We start from the raw sequence: 19,803 nt of genomic DNA, 5'->3' as shown, positions 1-19,803 counted from the left end.
GTTACTTTGTAAGCAAACGAATTGATTTCCCATTTCTTTGTTTCAGTAGCATTTTTGGTGGAGTGCTCCTGAGCTCCATGCTTTTTATGTAGAAAATTTAGTCCCACATTGAAAAAATAAATTATTTAGATTATAAAGATATCCGGAACTTCAGTTTGGCTTCCTATATATCACTTATTATTTCATTAAAAAGCACACATATCTTATTATCCATTTGAGCCCAACTGTTTGAGTTCTTCCACCTCTTTATAAGAAGGGGAAGGGAAGGAGGCTCAAACATGCTAAAAAGTCATAAAAGCTGAGATTACAGCAAGAACAATGAAGCAGCAAAGAGCCAAGGCTAGCTTCATTCCACTACAAAACCTTCCATAGTAACTACAGGCTTCACTCCATGAGACTTCCCTGTCACCATTGTAAGCCAAGTAGAGTATCTCCAACACTGCAGCCCCAGACGTGACCATTAAGTATGCTACAATCTGCACCAAAATTGAATTATTCTTGCTGCCGCGGCACACTAAAAAAAAATTTCTTAACAAATATTTTATGCGGAAACAAACAATCAGTCGATAGAGGTAACTAGACCTGGTCAGAGACAAAGAAGAGCCAAGCTTTCGTTACCAATTAAGCACTTGACCCAGGTGGAAATAGCATAGCAATAAAAGAGCACTGATGCAAACCATGTACCTATAAAATAACTCAGCCATAAGCCTGGAACAAAGACAATATGGATAAATCATGAGAGCATGGAACTAAATATTCCTTACTTTTAACCCCAGTACTGGTGGCTTAAATGGCAAACCCCGATATATATATATATATACCACAATTAAAAAAAAAAAAAAAAAACTTACTTGAGGCCCATAAGATTGGAGAACTCTAGTTTCCCATAGATGCTATTATCCTGCTGGTTAATTTGTGACAGTCGAAGTAGTGGGCTTTGCTTTTTCAGTCTAGGAATGATGGTTATTATTTGATGGAAGGCAGCCTTTTGGGAATTTATGTTATTTGTTCTTGCCTAAGAGATGAAGTGCCAGAATTTTTCATCTTTAATTTCCATTATGTGATTGGCTGAGAGATAGGCGAAATTCATTACAAAGCTTAATCTTGTTCTTATTTGTTACAAATTAATACGTTGCATTTTTGTCTACATGCGTACTAGAAAGGAGGGAGGCGGAAGCTGCTCGAATCAGGGAGAAGTATCTCTCATTTTCAAAAACATTATGATGTCTTACACATAATGTTTATCTTCTTTGCTTCTAAAATTACACCCATTCAAATGAGTATTATGAAGATATTCTACATAAACAAGCACAAAGTTTGTTTTAATATTCTGAAAAAGGGGAAAAGACAAAAGAAACATTTCAATCACACAGTTTTTTATTGTCATTACCAATAAATAACTGCTTATAATTTCTGAATAAGCATGTTTTATGATTAAAAAAAATAAAGGGAGCAGTTTTCCTACTTTATGGTGGAACGGAACCCCCTTTCCCAATTATGCCACCACATGAGCTATTTGGAACAATAAGTCTCGATCACCTTTGTTCTTGGCTCAATATGATCATCACCTTCTTCAGTTTGAAACTACCAGGAAAAAAAATAAAAAATTTACTTAAGTTATCTTTAAAGATAACTTAAGTTACTTAAGTTAATTTGTCAAGAACATCTTGCCTCCAACTGGTCAGAATTCCCTTTTTAGTTCCTTCCACTATTTATTTTCATCTCATCTCACCCACCAAACAGAAAAAAGAGTAGAGAAATATCTACGCTAATGATAGTCCAAAAATTGAAAACCAATATAAGCAAAGGTAGATTACGTGGGTCAATCAATACCAATGAATGTTTGTAGCCCCACCAACGGCCTAATTCAATAAAAATTATATTACTCAATGACACAATCATATATATACAAAACTTTGCATAAATATGTAAGTCGCATAAAATTTTACTATCGCAAGCCTTTTAACTTTAATTAGCTTAATCCATATAAATTAAAACATGTTAAAATCTTTGTTCCCATATGTATAGTTTAAAATGAAAAATATAAAGAAGAAGAAAAAGAAAAAAAAAAAAAACCAAAAAGAAAACTTTGGATTGTGATTATCAAAGCATTAATAGAAAGTTAGTAAGAATCATTAATATTATTAGTGTTATACCTATTATATTTCATACAAATTATAAAACCCATATAATTGTGAGCCTTAAAAAAAGTAAATAGCAAAATAATAAAAAATATTTCGGTCAACAATGCAATCCAATAATCATCCCACATTATATTCAATCTTAATTACTCTTAGGTGTTTTGAAGTTCATTTTTTGTATAATAATCAAATAAAATTTTGCCTTTCTTTTGCTTTCAAAAGCATAAAAAGTACTTAAAAAAAAAAAAAAAAAAAAAAAAAAAATCTCATAGGCGAATAGGCCTCGAGCAAATATCAAGTAAGAAGCATGTTATATCAAACAATTAACGATTTTATAAATTAATAGACACTAAGCAAAAATGTGCCCTAAGATAACCGTTGTGATTTTACACTTTGGTTTGGACATTGAATATAAAATTGCTCATAAGATGCTAATCATAAATATATATATATATATATATAGATTATTTTTGCTAATGAAATAAAAAATAAATACCTAATCATTATGTTAGAGTAAAAATCCGACAATCTATACAATTATATATTTAAACAACCAAAAATAATGCAATGAAATTTTTGATTAATAATCTTTATGCCTCTTAAAAAACTGGTTTTTTTTTTTTTTAATTTTTATTAATAATGCAATGAAATTTTTTTCTATTTTGTTTCTACATCCTATCATTTAGTTCATCTAATTCAACTATAACATATAATATTATCTTATATGCATATTAAAGTGATTAAACATGATAACACATAATAATTTGATTTGTATTATTTGTTTCCTTATTTGATTTTAACATTAATGCTACTTAATTTATTGAATAATTTATATATGGAAAACTCTTCAAACCATTAATTGCGCTAATTTAATGACCGATTTTTTAAGTAAAAAGCCGTTCACAAATTAAACCGATTTAGCATTAAAATAAAAAAGGTTCAAGTCACATGTCGCAATATTAAGGCGAGTAATTCGACTTTTATATTTATATATGATAACCGAAAGATAAAACACAAAGTTTGGAGGTAGAAGTTAGGTTTTGAGGGGGAGAATCAATACATAGTTCGCATCTTAAATGCAAAGAGCATTCACACCACTAACCAATTAAGATTAAAGGATTTCCAATTTGATTCTTGAAGGTACTTTACCCTCAAGCTGCCGCTTGGCATAATGCCTTGCAATCTTTTCTTGTCCTTCCCTAGTATCAACAATTCTTACTACTCCACTCGACCCAGATTGGTATCGAGGATCAATTATGAGTTTTTCAAGTTTCGTAGCATTCTCAATCAAGTACATGGCAAGCTCAAAATCACTGTCACCGCCATAATATCCACATATTTCCACCACTTTGAGGTAATTATGTGGGCATTTGACAGCTTCTATTACCCTTCCCTCCCTCTCGACACAGGCAGTCCATATTAACTGCAAAAAAAAAAAAATATATATATATATATATATATAAGAAAAAGGCTATGTTTGCTAAACACAAGAATATTAAACAAGTGCACATTATGCTACAAAAGAAAGACCCGAAATGCTTCCCCAAATAACCAATAGTAACTCTTTTAACCAACCAAATTAACAACTCATCTCTCCCTATAATCTCCATAATGGGCCATCCACTGGAATTGCATTATACCCAAAATCATTAGCCTCTGTTCCCATATTAGTTCTCTAAATCCAATCACTTACTATCACTTCTGTGCTAGTAACTGCAACAACAGCTTCATTTCCTCCATTACAGGCGCATCATTTTTTTCCCCAACAAGCCTAAAATGAAGAAGTTCATTCAAATCCCAAAAGAAGATAGACTTGCCGCACTAGTAAGTCAACGTTGTGACATATTGTTCAACCAATTTCATAGGCACAACTATAGGACAAATATCAAGAAGACCTTTTTTTTCCCATCTGAAACTATTTTAAAGAGGAACGGATGAAGTATATATAACAAACCAACTGAAACATCATCCCATTCTCATTTCCAATTAAGAAACAAATTTTGCAGTAAACACTTCAAATCTACCATTACATAATATGTACATCTATAAGCGGTAAAACACAAGCTTAATCATGAATCATCCCATATTTGATCCATATAAAGACTCAAACTGCAGGTACGACTTACGAGGGAGCATTCCAAATTAAAACAAAAGAGTAAACTTTGGAATTGAATATAGGAAACATAGAACCATCAATGATCACAACAGAACAATCTATGATCTTTCAACAATACATTATTCTAAAACCATGTCTACTAACATAAACCATGACTTTTGTGCAAAGGTCAGTGTTACATGCAAACAAATCCTAAAGAAGCTTGTCCATTGGCCTGTTAAGACTTTGAAACAAGCATAAACTGTAACAGTCAAGGGAATGGTTAATGGGAATTGTGCAAGTGCCATGCATACATGATCAAAACACACGCACATAACAAGTAGCGTTCTCTGTTCAAGAAAAGTTGTTCCAATACAAGGAATTTCAATGGGACAAGCCTAGAAAGATAATCTTTTCTCTCTAAGTAATAACCGAGGACATGTGCCACACAAGCTCCTACTAAGAAAGGGAATATGTGGCAAAAACTAAGAATCAATATAGATACATTGTTGACGACATAGTTGCGTCACAAGTATTCTTGGTAAGGAAGTAATTATAAAAAAAATATTATTTACAAGAAAATGGGATGCATGCATGAGATATATATATATATATACACACGCACCTTCAACACAAATATTTGCAAGTAAGAGCATGTCTCTATCAAGGGAGTGTAAAGAAGGAGACTTTCATCATCCATTTGTCTGATTTCTAGTACCAATTTCTTAAGATTCTTCAATCCGGTAAAGAATCGAGGCTTTATATTATCCTGAAAAAACCAGAAACGAGGGTAAATTGCATGACAGCATAATAAATGGAAAGAAAGAACAAACACATCATCATTGTACACACTAACCAGCACAACGCTTGGGATCAATGTGAGAATCTGTAGCTGAGAAAAACATGATGAAAGCTGGCGAAGCGTGGAATTAGAGTGCAGTGAAATACATACATCAACAAGCAGTGGAGCATTATTAACAAGCAATCTTCTCCTTGGTCCCTCATACTTAAATGAAACAAGGTTTGTGTCACAGATCTTGATGTATTTTAAGCGCAAGCACATGTATACCTCTAAGTGTTTCAAAGGGAGGGATGAGCCAACAACTCTTAATTTTTCCAAATTTTCTGATCGATGCACAACTAATCTTTCAAGATTTGGACAATTTGCCAAAAAGTACTCAAGAACTTCCCAAGAAACGTTAACTTGCTTCAAATCGAGATCTCTGAGGGACTTGAAGCCAACAAATGCATCCCAACATAATTGCGTCTGAGAAGGCCCTCTAGTTTGACAACGGAAAAGCAGTTGATCTGGAAAAGTATAACGTTCAAAATTCCAAGCATTGGACGGTGAAAATCCACAAAAGTGCATCTGAAGCCTTTGTACTCGCTTTTGCATTGCAAACTTAATCCACCTATTAATATCTCCCGCATAACTTTTATCCAAATCAATCCAAACCCGGAATTCATCTATAGTTGGGCCTCTATACTGTCCCAAAACACGATTCACCCAGTTGACGTACCTGGGCCTTTCGATTTCAATCAAATAATCTAAATATTGTTCTTCAGTTGCCCCACGTTTATATGGTCTTATGTAGTCTGATGTTATTCTAGGATAAAAGTCGAGCGTAGTAATAAATGCCCACAAATACTTCCATCTTCTTGAAAGGACACTAGTAACCACCGCTTCTCTTAGCGTCAGGCGTGAGAGTATACAAACGATAATTTCATCCGGCAGCTCACTAATACAATCCTGCTGGTAAGAATTTGATCAAAAACACAATTCAAATTCAAATAAAGTAAATCAAAGAGATTAATAATAATGGGGCTCACCTTGTTTTCTGAACAATCAGCGGTATGTCGAACCCTTTTCTCCATAAATCCAATCTCCAGGGGATGACTTTGATCTCGTGCTAGGTGGAATCCATATGACAAGTATGCCGTAGCAAGCATAAATCAGAAGGTACAAAATAAAATTATCATGCAAAAAAAATAAAAATAATAATAATAATATGATGCAAAAACAGAAACTTACTGGCAATTTGGCTCCGTTGCCTCACCAGTTATTTGATTACACCAAAAAGGATTGATGTATAGTATAATAAATTAAAGACTCGATTTTTAGTCAGGGAAATAGAAGAGGGACGGACCGGACCGGCTCTCTCAAAGAGAGAGACAGCGTGAATTTGACGACTTTAAGAATCGCTCTTAACAGAAGATTGAGAAACAGAGCGACAGCACGAAAGCAAGCAGGAGGACGGACGGACGGAATGAAATTCTCTATTTCGGCCCGGTATGGAAACTTTAAGCCTTAAGGATCCGAATACTCAGACGTGGGGCGATGAAGGGTTTCAAGGCGGTGATCCTCCAAGCTTGTGGGTTCACGGTGAATTTATGTTGGATTATTTCCTCGTTTGGTTCGGATTCAATATTCTATTAGGAAAATAACTGAAATTGAAGCAAGTAGAATTGAGTGGGCCAAGAGCCCACCGTACAGCTAAAACAAATTCTTCGGCCTTTGGGCTTTGGCCTCTAGTGCCCAACCTTTCAACGCGCCTAAAGGCTCTAAATTTTCGAAAATCCCTCCTTTTCGCAATTTCCACCGTTGATTTTCATTCCCAATAAATCAACCTCCACGTCATCGATCCCCGTCTTTCAAAACTAACCAATCAGCGTTCTCGGCTCACCTCTATATAAACAAACCTCTCAGCCCCGACTATCACTCATCGGTTGCAAGCTTCAGAGTTTACAAAATTTGAAACAAATCAAGCCCTCTCTTAAGTGTACAAGGATGGCTCAACTTCCACTGAGGGTGGAGATCTTTATCCTCGCATAAGTATACAAGAATGGATCTCCACCACTACATTGGTAAGTGGAGCTAAAACTATTTCATCGCCCCCTCTGAAGGGGTGGCTCTCCACCCATGCAAAGGTGGACAATGCTAGAGCCACCTCGTCAACACTTTTGTGAGATGGTGGAGATCCACCCCTACAAAGGTGTGTAGGGGTGGAGGCACCTCCAACGCTCCTTTGTTAGTGTAGAACAACTATTCATCGCTTTCTTCTATAGGGTGCTATGGCTAAAAGAGTGCAAACTTAAGTGCAAGCTATCGCAAATAATAAATTATTGCTCAATACGAAGTCGATTCACAAGGAATGATAAAACACTAAAGTAATTTTTTTTTTCTTTTGTAGAAAAATAAAAATAGTTGAAAAGGTAGAGTTGAGTCAATGATAAACTATAATTAAATTATTAAACCAAACTAAATAAATTTAAGTTGGAAAAAAAAAAAAGTAACAAAAACACTAAGGCTAAAAGGATCCACCTAACATTTTTATTGCTTATTCTTGAGACAAAATTAACTAAATTAAGTAGAAAATCAATTATCCTAATTGGAATATAAAGCAATAAATCACTAATAAAAATTTAAATAAATTGAATAAATTTTAATTAAGAATTTGATTTTGATGACTTGACACATATTTAATTAAGCATTTATTATATGTTCGAATCATAACAAATCAAATAGAATAAGCATTTGATATAAATGAAAATCATAATAAATCAAAATTAATTTCTTCTCATGAAACTACTTTCAAATTAGAATTATCTTTGACATCCAATTATTTTTTAGAAAAACATAACATTTCATTCAATAATACCACGAGGATAACATTTCAACCAATTATTAATCTATGGCGAACAACATATAAAAGTCTAAAAAAAAACTTATTAACAAATAATAAAAATGAAATGAAAACCAGTAATTGCTTATAACTGCATAATCATTTTGGTAGGTGCGGTTTTTTATAACTGCATAATAATATAAATATATATTTTATATTTTATATTAAAAATATGACATTAAAACGATGCAATTTTAGTGTTAAACTTAACACCAAAATTGTGTCATTTTAAATACGAGTTAGGGATAGGATTTCATCATATTCATAATTTTTTGGAATACTTTGACCAAAAAATGTTTAAAATAAGCACAAAAAATAGGGACAAAATGGCCTACTGCACCTTAAAAAGTCTAAAAGCCCATACTAAAAAAATAAAAAATAAAAAATGATTACAAAACCTCTGATTATTAGTTTGCACTAGTCAACTTTTGATTATTTGATTCTGAGATAACAAGTTCTTGGCTTTAACCCCTATCTAAAGCAAGCCTTTTGGTCTCCTCACTGGATTGCAAATTAAAATTCAATGCCTAACACCAAGAACAAAGCTCAGGTAATGTGGTCCAGAGAGAATCTTTATGCCCTTTTTGACATGCTGTTAGTTCTTTAATTTTTTTTTGTTTTCTTTTAAAGGGATGCGCAATTTAAAGACGCAAAGTCATACATGGAGGAGATGCATGTTGACTATGATGACATATATAATAAATCAGATGTGTCTGATAGTGTCTTTAGCAGGAGTGTTGGATCATCATCTAGTCAAAACTTGGACATCACATATTTTTTCAGGAGAAATTTGTTGCAGGGTATGTCATTACCTTGTTATCACAATGAGTTGCATTCCTGATGTGTGTAGATTTTCAATTGTTAGCTTTTTTCTTGTGCAATCAGAACATGATTGTGTCCTCATTACCTTCCATTAATACTACCAATTGTTCATCCCTATTTGTTTCAATAGTTTTAACATCTCATTTTCAAGCATTCAATGACTGGGGTTTCTTTTCTGATCAGCTGCTAAAATGTTACTCTTTGTTATTACAAACATTGTTCATAAAACTACTTGTGACTGACAAAATCTTCTCTTAATGCTACCGGAAATAAGTTTCTCAGCATTAACTTCATATGGTAGATCTGACTCTATGGAGGGTTCCATTGACAGCGAAATAGTTTCCACTCCAAAATAATTTAAATGGGGTTACAAACAATCTGAGTGGCAAACAAGGTTCAGCCAGCTCGATCTGGTTGTGGTTCTTATTCTTTTAGTTGTGCTTCAAGATCAAATAACTCATCCTTTACTTCAAGGTTCTCAGGCTCAGGAAACCATACTTCAAGGTTCTCAGGCTCAGGAAACAATCTCCATAAACAAAGTGAAGACTTTGGTGAAGATTCACATGGCAGTGCCACATCACTACCGCATAATTCTGCTTCAACTAAAGACCTTCTGGATGCAGCAGAAGTTACAATTGATTTACTTCGGGCTGAAGCTCGGATGTGGAAACAAAATGCTCGAAAGCTAATGATTGATCTGGAAAGATTGCAGAAGGAATTTTCTGATCAGTCAGATAATCGGGCAAGTCTTGAAGTGGAGCTCGCAGCTTCACATACAAAATGTGATACCTTGAAGCAGGAAATTGAGCAACTAAAAGTCTTATTGGAGGACTCAAAGGTGAGACAAAATTCCTCTGAACTTGAAAACTTAGATCATATTCAAAAGGCACTAAAAGATGAGCTCAAGTATCAGAAAGATTTAAATGCCACATTATCCTTGCAACTAAGGAAAACTCAAGAATCAAACGTTGAGCTCGTTTCTGTTCTTCATGAGCTGGAAGATACCCTAGAACAGCAGAAAAAGGTGATCGATAATCTTTCAATGGCCAAGTCAGGTTATGAAGATATAGAAAAGCATAGCCATGAACATCGAGGCAATTCAAACAAGCATGTTTTAGCCAATGAGATCAGAAAGGCCTCTTGTGAATCAACTCTAGAAGGTGGTGCTGTTGAATAAGTAGTACATGATCTGCAGAAAGGAATTGGAGAGGACAATGGGATTTCAGAGCTTCAGTTGCAACAGTTGCAGGAATCACAAAAGAACTTGGAAAGTACCATCCAGATTCTGGAGAAATGCGTGGAGGAGAAGGACCATGAGATAGAGACCAAACGAGGTTTCAAGACTCAAATTCTGATGGAGTAGATTAACCGAAAAGGAGGAAGAAATCATCAATTTGAAAGCAAAATTATCTGAAGCTCTTGATTCTCAACGTTCAAGGGAAATGGATTGTGCAGGTGGAGCTGATTCTGCTCTTATCAAAGAAATCGAGGCTTCGAAGCAGGTGCAAGAGCTCGAAACATATTGCAGTGAGCTTTCGGATGAGAACTCGAAATTTCAATTTAAGCTCATGGAATCAAGGGAGGATCTTCAGACATCTGCAGCCTCTTCTAATTCTTCATTAGGTGAGGATCCACACAATGATCTTTCTCCCACCTCTGAACCTGAAGAAAGGCAATTGAAATTTCAAACATGTAAGCCTGAAGAGGAACTGAAGAAGGAAATTTTTATCAATGAAGTTTCTGCCAACCACTTAGAGATTCAATGTACAGATTTCCGGAAGAAGTGCGCAGACTTGGAGCATCAGTTGCATGCTTTCAAGGACAAACATGTACTAGATGGTGTGAACATGGAATTAGTATCTGAAGTGACAAACCTAAGTAAGAAACTGCTGGAAAAGACTTTTGAGGCCGAGAAGCTCAAGGCTGACAGTATGATGAAGGAAACTCAGATTACTAATCTTCAGGAAGAGATTAGTATTTTGGGTGATTTGCATAATGATTTGATGGTGGTTAATGGCAGTATGGATTTCCAGGATACAACTAGCAAGATTCTTGAAAGGAAATTAGCGGAAATAGAAAATGGCAGACATGACTTGGAAGTCCACTTGTCTGAACTAGAAGTGGAAAATGTGGAGTTATCAGAGCGAATATTTGGCTTGGAAGCTGTGTTGAGATGTGTGACTGATGAGAAGGAGGCAAATCGTCTGGTAAATCAAAAATCAGAATCTCATGCCATTAGCCTCAAGGATGAAATTAGAAGATTGGAAACTCAACTAGAGGAACAAAAAGTTGATATGAAACAGAAGTTGCAAAACATGCAGAACAGGTGGCTAGAAGCACAAGAAGAGTATGTGAAATTAGTGAATCCAAGTTTACAATTAATGACTGGAGGTCTTAGTGAAGAATGTTCTTCACTTCAGAAATCAAATGGAGAGCTAAGGAAAAAAACTGGGAATTACATGAGCATTGGACAGTCTTGGAAGCAGAACAATTGGAATCACGGAAGGTTTTTTCTTATGTGTTAAATGAAGTTGAAGCTTTGGAAGAAAAAATTTCTTTAATGCAAGAAGAAGTTGCCTCAAAGGAAAAGGCCATAACTTCAGAACTAGATGTACTTCTCCATGGAAACCAAAGGCTTAAAGAGAAGATTGCTCTCGAGGAGAGCCTGTTAAATCGAATATACATGGAGAAAACAGTTGAGGTTGAGGACTTGCAAAGACAGGTTGCACACCTCACTGAACAGGTATCTCTAGAAAAGAAGAGAAAAGCTTTAGAAGTTGTACATGAAGTTCGTTGTTTAGGTGCTGATAAAGCTATGCTTGAAGCTGCCCTTCAAGAAGTCCGAGGACAAGTTAAATTATATGAAAACAAGCTTGGTATTCTTCAAGAGGAGTATGAAACAAAGGCGCAAGGACTAATTGGTGAGCTCATGGCCAGCAAGCAAAACCAGGAAATTCTCATGGCTGATCATGGAAAGGTGCTAAGGCAATTGGAAGATGTTAAATCTGATGCAGGGCTTGAGATAGAGGTTAAATCTTCTGAATACCAGAGGCTACAGCTAACAGAAGAAATGTCCAGCTTTAAGGTTCAATTACAAAAAGCAGGAATGTTTCAGGATGAAGCTTTGGCTTTTAGGAGATCACTCACTGAGGCCAAACTTGAAAATGGAAGACTGGAAGCTTCATTTCAGATATTAGCTGCAGATTATGAAGAGCTGAAGGCAGAGAGGGTCTCATTTATTCAGAAAATGGGTAGCATGCAGAATTCTTCATCCGAATCAGAGGACTGCAACCACATAGTTGCTCTTGAGGAAAAGATTTTGCGGCTGGAGTGGGATCTAACTGCAAGAGAAGCATTATGTGCCCATAATGCTAAGCTGAAAAAATGAGTTTGCCCAGATTAAGAGAGAAAATAGCCAATTTCAGAGACAAATAAAATATCTTCAGGAAAAACAAGAATGCCTGAAAAGAGCTCAAGCTCTTGAAGAGGCACTAAGACAAAACAAAGAAGTAAAAGAGGACCACAAGAAGTCCACCGGTGCAATTCTTCCTTCTAGTCATGAATCCAAAGCCATGAGTACTTCTGTTCATGACGAATCAAGGCTCTCACTGGTATGTAGCAGCTATTTTCCGGTCTCATTTATTCGATGCGGTTTAAATTAGCCTAAAACAGTTTTTCTGGCTCTATAACAACAGAAGTGTGACTTTGGTTTTTATTTTTTTTGGAAAACTCAAAACCGAGCCGTATAAAGATTCGAACACCTTCCCTCTTATTCACTCAACGAGTGACAACTTAGCAGCTGAACTATTCTCATCGATTTGTAAGATCTAACAATATTTTATAATAACTATTGTTAGTTCATTTGTATTTGAAATCAAAATTTTGTAACCGTTTTTGCGCGCCAAACTAACCTGCATAATATAAAAAGAGGCATCCAGGAATTTGCAATCGAGAGAGAGCCGAGAGAAAAATAGAGAAATGGAGATGGCGATCGGGCGGGAGAAAAAGAGAGAAATGGATATGGAGACAGTAGCGGAGAGAGGCCTCTTCTTGTCGGATCCGGCAGAGACAGAGGCAGAGAGGCAGAGAGCCGGGAGAGAGGCAGAGAGACTGAGGGAGAAGGTTGCTCCTCTCTCTCCAGGAGCAACCTTATGGGATCCAGCAGAGCCACAGCCACAGAAAAAGAGGAAGAGAGATAAACGCACAAGGAAGAAGAAGAAGAGTGAAGCAGAGAGAGACAGAGAAGCGAAGGAGGAAGAAGAACGGCAGATACAGAGGGAAATGCAGATCAAGAGGGAGAAGGAAATGGAGGAAATGAAGATCGAGAGGGAGAAGCAAAAGCAGATCGAGAGGGAAACGATGATCACTGATGCAGTTCAAAAGGAGATTCTGAGTCTGGTAAGAATTTTTATGGATAAGCTGATAGCATACCGTATAAGTAAGAAAAACACTATGAAGGCAAAGAGAAAAAAGGAAATCAGTAGTCATGAATGCAAACGGAGGATCAATGAAGAAAAGAACCAGGCGTTGGATGCTGGTAAACCACTTCTTGTCTATAAGTATTTACCGGTGACCAATGCTTCGGAGATGAAAGCCGTCTTTTACTTGTTGAAAATCTGCTGCCCGAAAGAGTTGAAGAAGAAAACGGTGAGAAAAACGGAATGGATGCGATCTCGATCCGCGGTCCTAGTTGCCGATAAAAGGGACGATGAGTTCGAGGAGATGAGGTATGTTGCTGATGATCGTAATGTTCGTTTCATTCATATTTCGGAGTGGAGAGAGGAGCGCCGTGCACGGTTGCGGTATGAAGAGGACTGTAAACGGTTTGGCTGGAAGGATAAGGATAAGCCACGTGGCATGGAGTTTGGCTGGGAGAACTGAGGTTAATACACCTGCTTATATTCTAGAAGTAGATGAGGTTAATACACCTGCTAGTATTCTAATACACCTGCTAGTATTCTAGAAGTTGATAAGTTTGTAATAAAAGTAGTTGTTACACCTGCTAGTATTCTAGAATTAGATACGTTTGTAATAAAAGTAGTTGTTATAGTTGCGTTTTAGTTGTGTAATAAGAGAATTTCGTTGTATAGGTAGCAGCACAGATACTACAATATTACTCTTGAACCAATACAGAAATTCAATATTTTACCATGTTTTTGCTGTTTTTCTTTTTCTTTATTTTGATTTGGTTGTTGAATATAACCTTTTAATGCCTGTGGCTGTTAGGCATTGTTTTTCAAGGTGGTGAATTGTCACAGCTTGGACTTCATTCTGTTCCCTGTGCTTGAATTCTCTCCATTTGATGCTATTTTTTTTCTTCTTTCTCAATCAGACAATTAGATTCTGGGGCTTGCTTTGTTGAGGGCGCAGTATTTAATTTATATTTGTAGGAAACGGGCATGGAATAATTGATAGTGACTCTAGGCCTCTGAATTATTTGAGAGACCTCAGTAATGAGAGAGAGAGCTGCTTGTGTGAAGTAGAGTGAGTGCAATTGGTGCTATGTAGTGTTGCTGGTTTGTGAGATTTTAGTGTTTGTTCAACATGGACATGGAGGTAGAGGACCGAGAATGGGGAATTGTTAAAGTCCATAGAGTTGGTGGAAACATTAATTAGATTGTGAGGTGTTGGATTGATAAGAGATGGGTGTTCGGTGAGGTGGCTTCATTTGGAGAAAAGAGTACATGCAGTTTGTAGCATAGGCATAGGCAGTAGGCTTCAATTACTTTTTTATTTTTAAACAAATGGATGAGAAATGCCTGGGAAAAAACAATCAAATGGTACTGAAAAGTTATTAGAAGCATTTTAAGAACTTAAGCGGGCCTATTTGGTTTAGCATTGCCGAATGATGCTGAAGTAAGTACTTTCATGATTCATGCTTTTTTCTCACTTCTTTTTAAGTATGGGGGACCTAGTTACTTCTTCTCAAATTATGTTGCATCATGGCAACAATGACACGATCTGTAGGAAAGAATGTTAACTACTGCAGTTTTAATAGTACTTGATATATTTTGGATAAACATAGAAGGCTTGTTTCCCAACTAGACTACCACAACTTGTGCGGAGACATTCTCTCTCGGGAGTTGCTAGTGGAATTCACCTTCTAGTTTGGAATATATTGTGTCAAATAGCTTGATTGTGTTGAGCATTTGGATTTCACCTTCTATTTGTATTTCCAATTGTTAGTTTGAGCACAATGTCTGCAATTATGAGCTCATATGTAAATCAACACATAATGTGATAATGCGGACATTAATGCACTTTGAAACTCACAAAGTTACTTTGTAAGCAAACGAATTGATTTCCCATTTCTTTGTTTCAGTAGCATTTTTGGTGGAGTGCTCCTGAGCTCCATGCTTTTTATGTAGAAAATTTAGTCCCACATTGAAAAAATAAATTATTTAGATTATAAAGATATCCGGAACTTCAGTTTGGCTTCCTATATATCACTTATTATTTCATTAAAAAGCACACATATCTTATTATCCATTTGAGCCCAACTGTTTGAGTTCTTCCACCTCTTTATAAGAAGGGGAAGGGAAGGAGGCTCAAACATGCTAAAAAGTCATAAAAGCTGAGATTACAGCAAGAACAATGAAGCAGCAAAGAGCCAAGGCTAGCTTCATTCCACTACAAAACCTTCCATAGTAACTACAGGCTTCACTCCATGAGACTTCCCTGTCACCATTGTAAGCCAAGTAGAGTATCTCCAACACTGCAGCCCCAGACGTGACCATTAAGTATGCTACAATCTGCACCAAAATTGAATTATTCTTGCTGCCGCGGCACACTAAAAAAAAATTTCTTAACAAATATTTTATGCGGAAACAAACAATCAGTCGATAGAGGTAACTAGACCTGGTCAGAGACAAAGAAGAGCCAAGCTTTCGTTACCAATTAAGCACTTGACCCAGGTGGAAATAGCATAGCAATAAAAGAGCACTGATGCAAACCATGTACCTATAAAATAACTCAGCCATAAGCCTGGAACAAAGACAATATGGATAAATCATGAGAGCATGGAACTAAATATTCCTTACTTTTAACCCCAGTACTGGTGGCTTAAATGGCAAACCCCGATATATATATATATATACCACAATTAAAAAAAAAAAAAAAAAACTTACTTGAGGCCCATAAGATTGGAGAACTCTAGTTTCCCATAGATGCTATTATCCTGCTGGTTAATTTGTGACAGTCGAAGTAGTGGGCTTTGCTTTTTCAGTCTAGGAATGATGGTTATTATTTGATGGAAGGCAGCCTTTTGGGAATTTATGTTATTTGTTCTTGCCTAAGAGATGAAGTGCCAGAATTTTTCATCTTTAATTTCCATTATGTGATTGGCTGAGAGATAGGCGAAATTCATTACAAAGCTTAATCTTGTTCTTATTTGTTACAAATTAATACGTTGCATTTTTGTCTACATGCGTACTAGAAAGGAGGGAGGCGGAAGCTGCTCGAATCAGGGAGAAGTATCTCTCATTTTCAAAAACATTATGATGTCTTACACATAATGTTTATCTTCTTTGCTTCTAAAATTACACCCATTCAAATGAGTATTATGAAGATATTCTACATAAACAAGCACAAAGTTTGTTTTAATATTCTGAAAAAGGGGAAAAGACAAAAGAAACATTTCAATCACACAGTTTTTTATTGTCATTACCAATAAATAACTGCTTATAATTTCTGAATAAGCATGTTTTATGATTAAAAAAAATAAAGGGAGCAGTTTTCCTACTTTATGGTGGAACGGAACCCCCTTTCCCAATTATGCCACCACATGAGCTATTTGGAACAATAAGTCTCGATCACCTTTGTTCTTGGCTCAATATGATCATCACCTTCTTCAGTTTGAAACTACCAGGAAAAAAAATAAAAAATTTACTTAAGTTATCTTTAAAGATAACTTAAGTTACTTAAGTTAATTTGTCAAGAACATCTTGCCTCCAACTGGTCAGAATTCCCTTTTTAGTTCCTTCCACTATTTATTTTCATCTCATCTCACCCACCAAACAGAAAAAAGAGTAGAGAAATATCTACGCTAATGATAGTCCAAAAATTGAAAACCAATATAAGCAAAGGTAGATTACGTGGGTCAATCAATACCAATGAATGTTTGTAGCCCCACCAACGGCCTAATTCAATAAAAATTATATTACTCAATGACACAATCATATATATACAAAACTTTGCATAAATATGTAAGTCGCATAAAATTTTACTATCGCAAGCCTTTTAACTTTAATTAGCTTAATCCATATAAATTAAAACATGTTAAAATCTTTGTTCCCATATGTATAGTTTAAAATGAAAAATATAAAGAAGAAGAAAAAGAAAAAAAAAAAAAACCAAAAAGAAAACTTTGGATTGTGATTATCAAAGCATTAATAGAAAGTTAGTAAGAATCATTAATATTATTAGTGTTATACCTATTATATTTCATACAAATTATAAAACCCATATAATTGTGAGCCTTAAAAAAAGTAAATAGCAAAATAATAAAAAATATTTCGGTCAACAATGCAATCCAATAATCATCCCACATTATATTCAATCTTAATTACTCTTAGGTGTTTTGAAGTTCATTTTTTGTATAATAATCAAATAAAATTTTGCCTTTCTTTTGCTTTCAAAAGCATAAAAAGTACTTAAAAAAAAAAAAAAAAAAAAAAAAAAAATCTCATAGGCGAATAGGCCTCGAGCAAATATCAAGTAAGAAGCATGTTATATCAAACAATTAACGATTTTATAAATTAATAGACACTAAGCAAAAATGTGCCCTAAGATAACCGTTGTGATTTTACACTTTGGTTTGGACATTGAATATAAAATTGCTCATAAGATGCTAATCATAAATATATATATATATATATATAGATTATTTTTGCTAATGAAATAAAAAATAAATACCTAATCATTATGTTAGAGTAAAAATCCGACAATCTATACAATTATATATTTAAACAACCAAAAATAATGCAATGAAATTTTTGATTAATAATCTTTATGCCTCTTAAAAAACTGGTTTTTTTTTTTTTTAATTTTTATTAATAATGCAATGAAATTTTTTTCTATTTTGTTTCTACATCCTATCATTTAGTTCATCTAATTCAACTATAACATATAATATTATCTTATATGCATATTAAAGTGATTAAACATGATAACACATAATAATTTGATTTGTATTATTTGTTTCCTTATTTGATTTTAACATTAATGCTACTTAATTTATTGAATAATTTATATATGGAAAACTCTTCAAACCATTAATTGCGCTAATTTAATGACCGATTTTTTAAGTAAAAAGCCGTTCACAAATTAAACCGATTTAGCATTAAAATAAAAAAGGTTCAAGTCACATGTCGCAATATTAAGGCGAGTAATTCGACTTTTATATTTATATATGATAACCGAAAGATAAAACACAAAGTTTGGAGGTAGAAGTTAGGTTTTGAGGGGGAGAATCAATACATAGTTCGCATCTTAAATGCAAAGAGCATTCACACCACTAACCAATTAAGATTAAAGGATTTCCAATTTGATTCTTGAAGGTACTTTACCCTCAAGCTGCCGCTTGGCATAATGCCTTGCAATCTTTTCTTGTCCTTCCCTAGTATCAACAATTCTTACTACTCCACTCGACCCAGATTGGTATCGAGGATCAATTATGAGTTTTTCAAGTTTCGTAGCATTCTCAATCAAGTACATGGCAAGCTCAAAATCACTGTCACCGCCATAATATCCACATATTTCCACCACTTTGAGGTAATTATGTGGGCATTTGACAGCTTCTATTACCCTTCCCTCCCTCTCGACACAGGCAGTCCATATTAACTGCAAAAAAAAAAAAATATATATATATATATATATATAAGAAAAAGGCTATGTTTGCTAAACACAAGAATATTAAACAAGTGCACATTATGCTACAAAAGAAAGACCCGAAATGCTTCCCCAAATAACCAATAGTAACTCTTTTAACCAACCAAATTAACAACTCATCTCTCCCTATAATCTCCATAATGGGCCATCCACTGGAATTGCATTATACCCAAAATCATTAGCCTCTGTTCCCATATTAGTTCTCTAAATCCAATCACTTACTATCACTTCTGTGCTAGTAACTGCAACAACAGCTTCATTTCCTCCATTACAGGCGCATCATTTTTTTCCCCAACAAGCCTAAAATGAAGAAGTTCATTCAAATCCCAAAAGAAGATAGACTTGCCGCACTAGTAAGTCAACGTTGTGACATATTGTTCAACCAATTTCATAGGCACAACTATAGGACAAATATCAAGAAGACCTTTTTTTTCCCATCTGAAACTATTTTAAAGAGGAACGGATGAAGTATATATAACAAACCAACTGAAACATCATCCCATTCTCATTTCCAATTAAGAAACAAATTTTGCAGTAAACACTTCAAATCTACCATTACATAATATGTACATCTATAAGCGGTAAAACACAAGCTTAATCATGAATCATCCCATATTTGATCCATATAAAGACTCAAACTGCAGGTACGACTTACGAGGGAGCATTCCAAATTAAAACAAAAGAGTAAACTTTGGAATTGAATATAGGAAACATAGAACCATCAATGATCACAACAGAACAATCTATGATCTTTCAACAATACATTATTCTAAAACCATGTCTACTAACATAAACCATGACTTTTGTGCAAAGGTCAGTGTTACATGCAAACAAATCCTAAAGAAGCTTGTCCATTGGCCTGTTAAGACTTTGAAACAAGCATAAACTGTAACAGTCAAGGGAATGGTTAATGGGAATTGTGCAAGTGCCATGCATACATGATCAAAACACACGCACATAACAAGTAGCGTTCTCTGTTCAAGAAAAGTTGTTCCAATACAAGGAATTTCAATGGGACAAGCCTAGAAAGATAATCTTTTCTCTCTAAGTAATAACCGAGGACATGTGCCACACAAGCTCCTACTAAGAAAGGGAATATGTGGCAAAAACTAAGAATCAATATAGATACATTGTTGACGACATAGTTGCGTCACAAGTATTCTTGGTAAGGAAG

General features: G+C 34.9%; 1 protein-coding gene and 1 pseudogene across 5 annotated transcripts; one reads left to right on the top strand and one right to left on the bottom strand.

Moving 5' to 3' along the window:
- Nucleotides 1–235: 235 nt before the first annotated feature.
- LOC132188042 (F-box/LRR-repeat protein At3g26922-like) lies at nucleotides 236–6,766 on the bottom strand. 5 transcript variants are annotated; one of them, XM_088512121.1, is made up of 5 exons: nucleotides 6,067–6,254; nucleotides 5,093–5,989; nucleotides 4,862–5,005; nucleotides 583–684; nucleotides 236–476 (listed from the first exon to the last, which is right to left on the bottom strand). In XM_088512121.1, exons 1-4 carry the CDS (start codon nucleotides 6,184–6,186, stop codon nucleotides 622–624), a joined length of 1,224 nt encoding a protein of 407 aa, XP_088368247.1. In that variant the 5' UTR covers nucleotides 6,187–6,254; the 3' UTR covers nucleotides 236–476; nucleotides 583–621. The 5 variants fall into 5 exon arrangements, with proteins under 5 accessions (XP_088368247.1, XP_088368246.1, XP_088368244.1 ...); XM_088512120.1 differs by lacking the exons at nucleotides 236–476; nucleotides 583–684 and adding exons at nucleotides 3,101–3,564; nucleotides 6,269–6,766 and having other exon boundaries at nucleotides 6,067–6,146; XM_088512118.1 differs by lacking the exons at nucleotides 236–476; nucleotides 583–684 and adding an exon at nucleotides 3,101–3,564.
- On the top strand, nucleotides 6,529–12,403 carry LOC148582144 (uncharacterized; annotated as a pseudogene).
- The last annotated feature ends 7,400 nt before the right edge of the window (nucleotides 12,404–19,803 follow it).

The sequence above is a fragment of the Corylus avellana genome, unplaced genomic scaffold (assembly GCF_965113065.1).
Source record: "Corylus avellana unplaced genomic scaffold, dhCorAvel1.hap1.2 HAP1_SCAFFOLD_284, whole genome shotgun sequence".
Classification (NCBI taxonomy): domain Eukaryota; kingdom Viridiplantae; phylum Streptophyta; class Magnoliopsida; order Fagales; family Betulaceae; genus Corylus; species Corylus avellana.
The sequence above is the reverse complement of the archived record's forward strand: the minus strand, read 5'-3'. Positions and strand labels throughout refer to the sequence as shown.

Bases quoted from the DNA above. Each gene is read 5' to 3' on its own strand.
- LOC132188042 (XM_088512118.1), bottom strand. From the start codon at position 6,186: ATGCTTGCTACGGCATACTTGTCATATGGATTCCACCTAGCACGAGAT. The intron at 5,990-6,066 runs GTGAGCCCCATT...AATTCTTACCAG, and splicing joins CTGATTGTTCAGAAAACAAG to CAGGATTGTATTAGTGAGCT. The intron at 5,006-5,092 runs GTTAGTGTGTAC...TGGTTTTTTCAG, and splicing joins TGATCCCAAGCGTTGTGCTG to GATAATATAAAGCCTCGATT.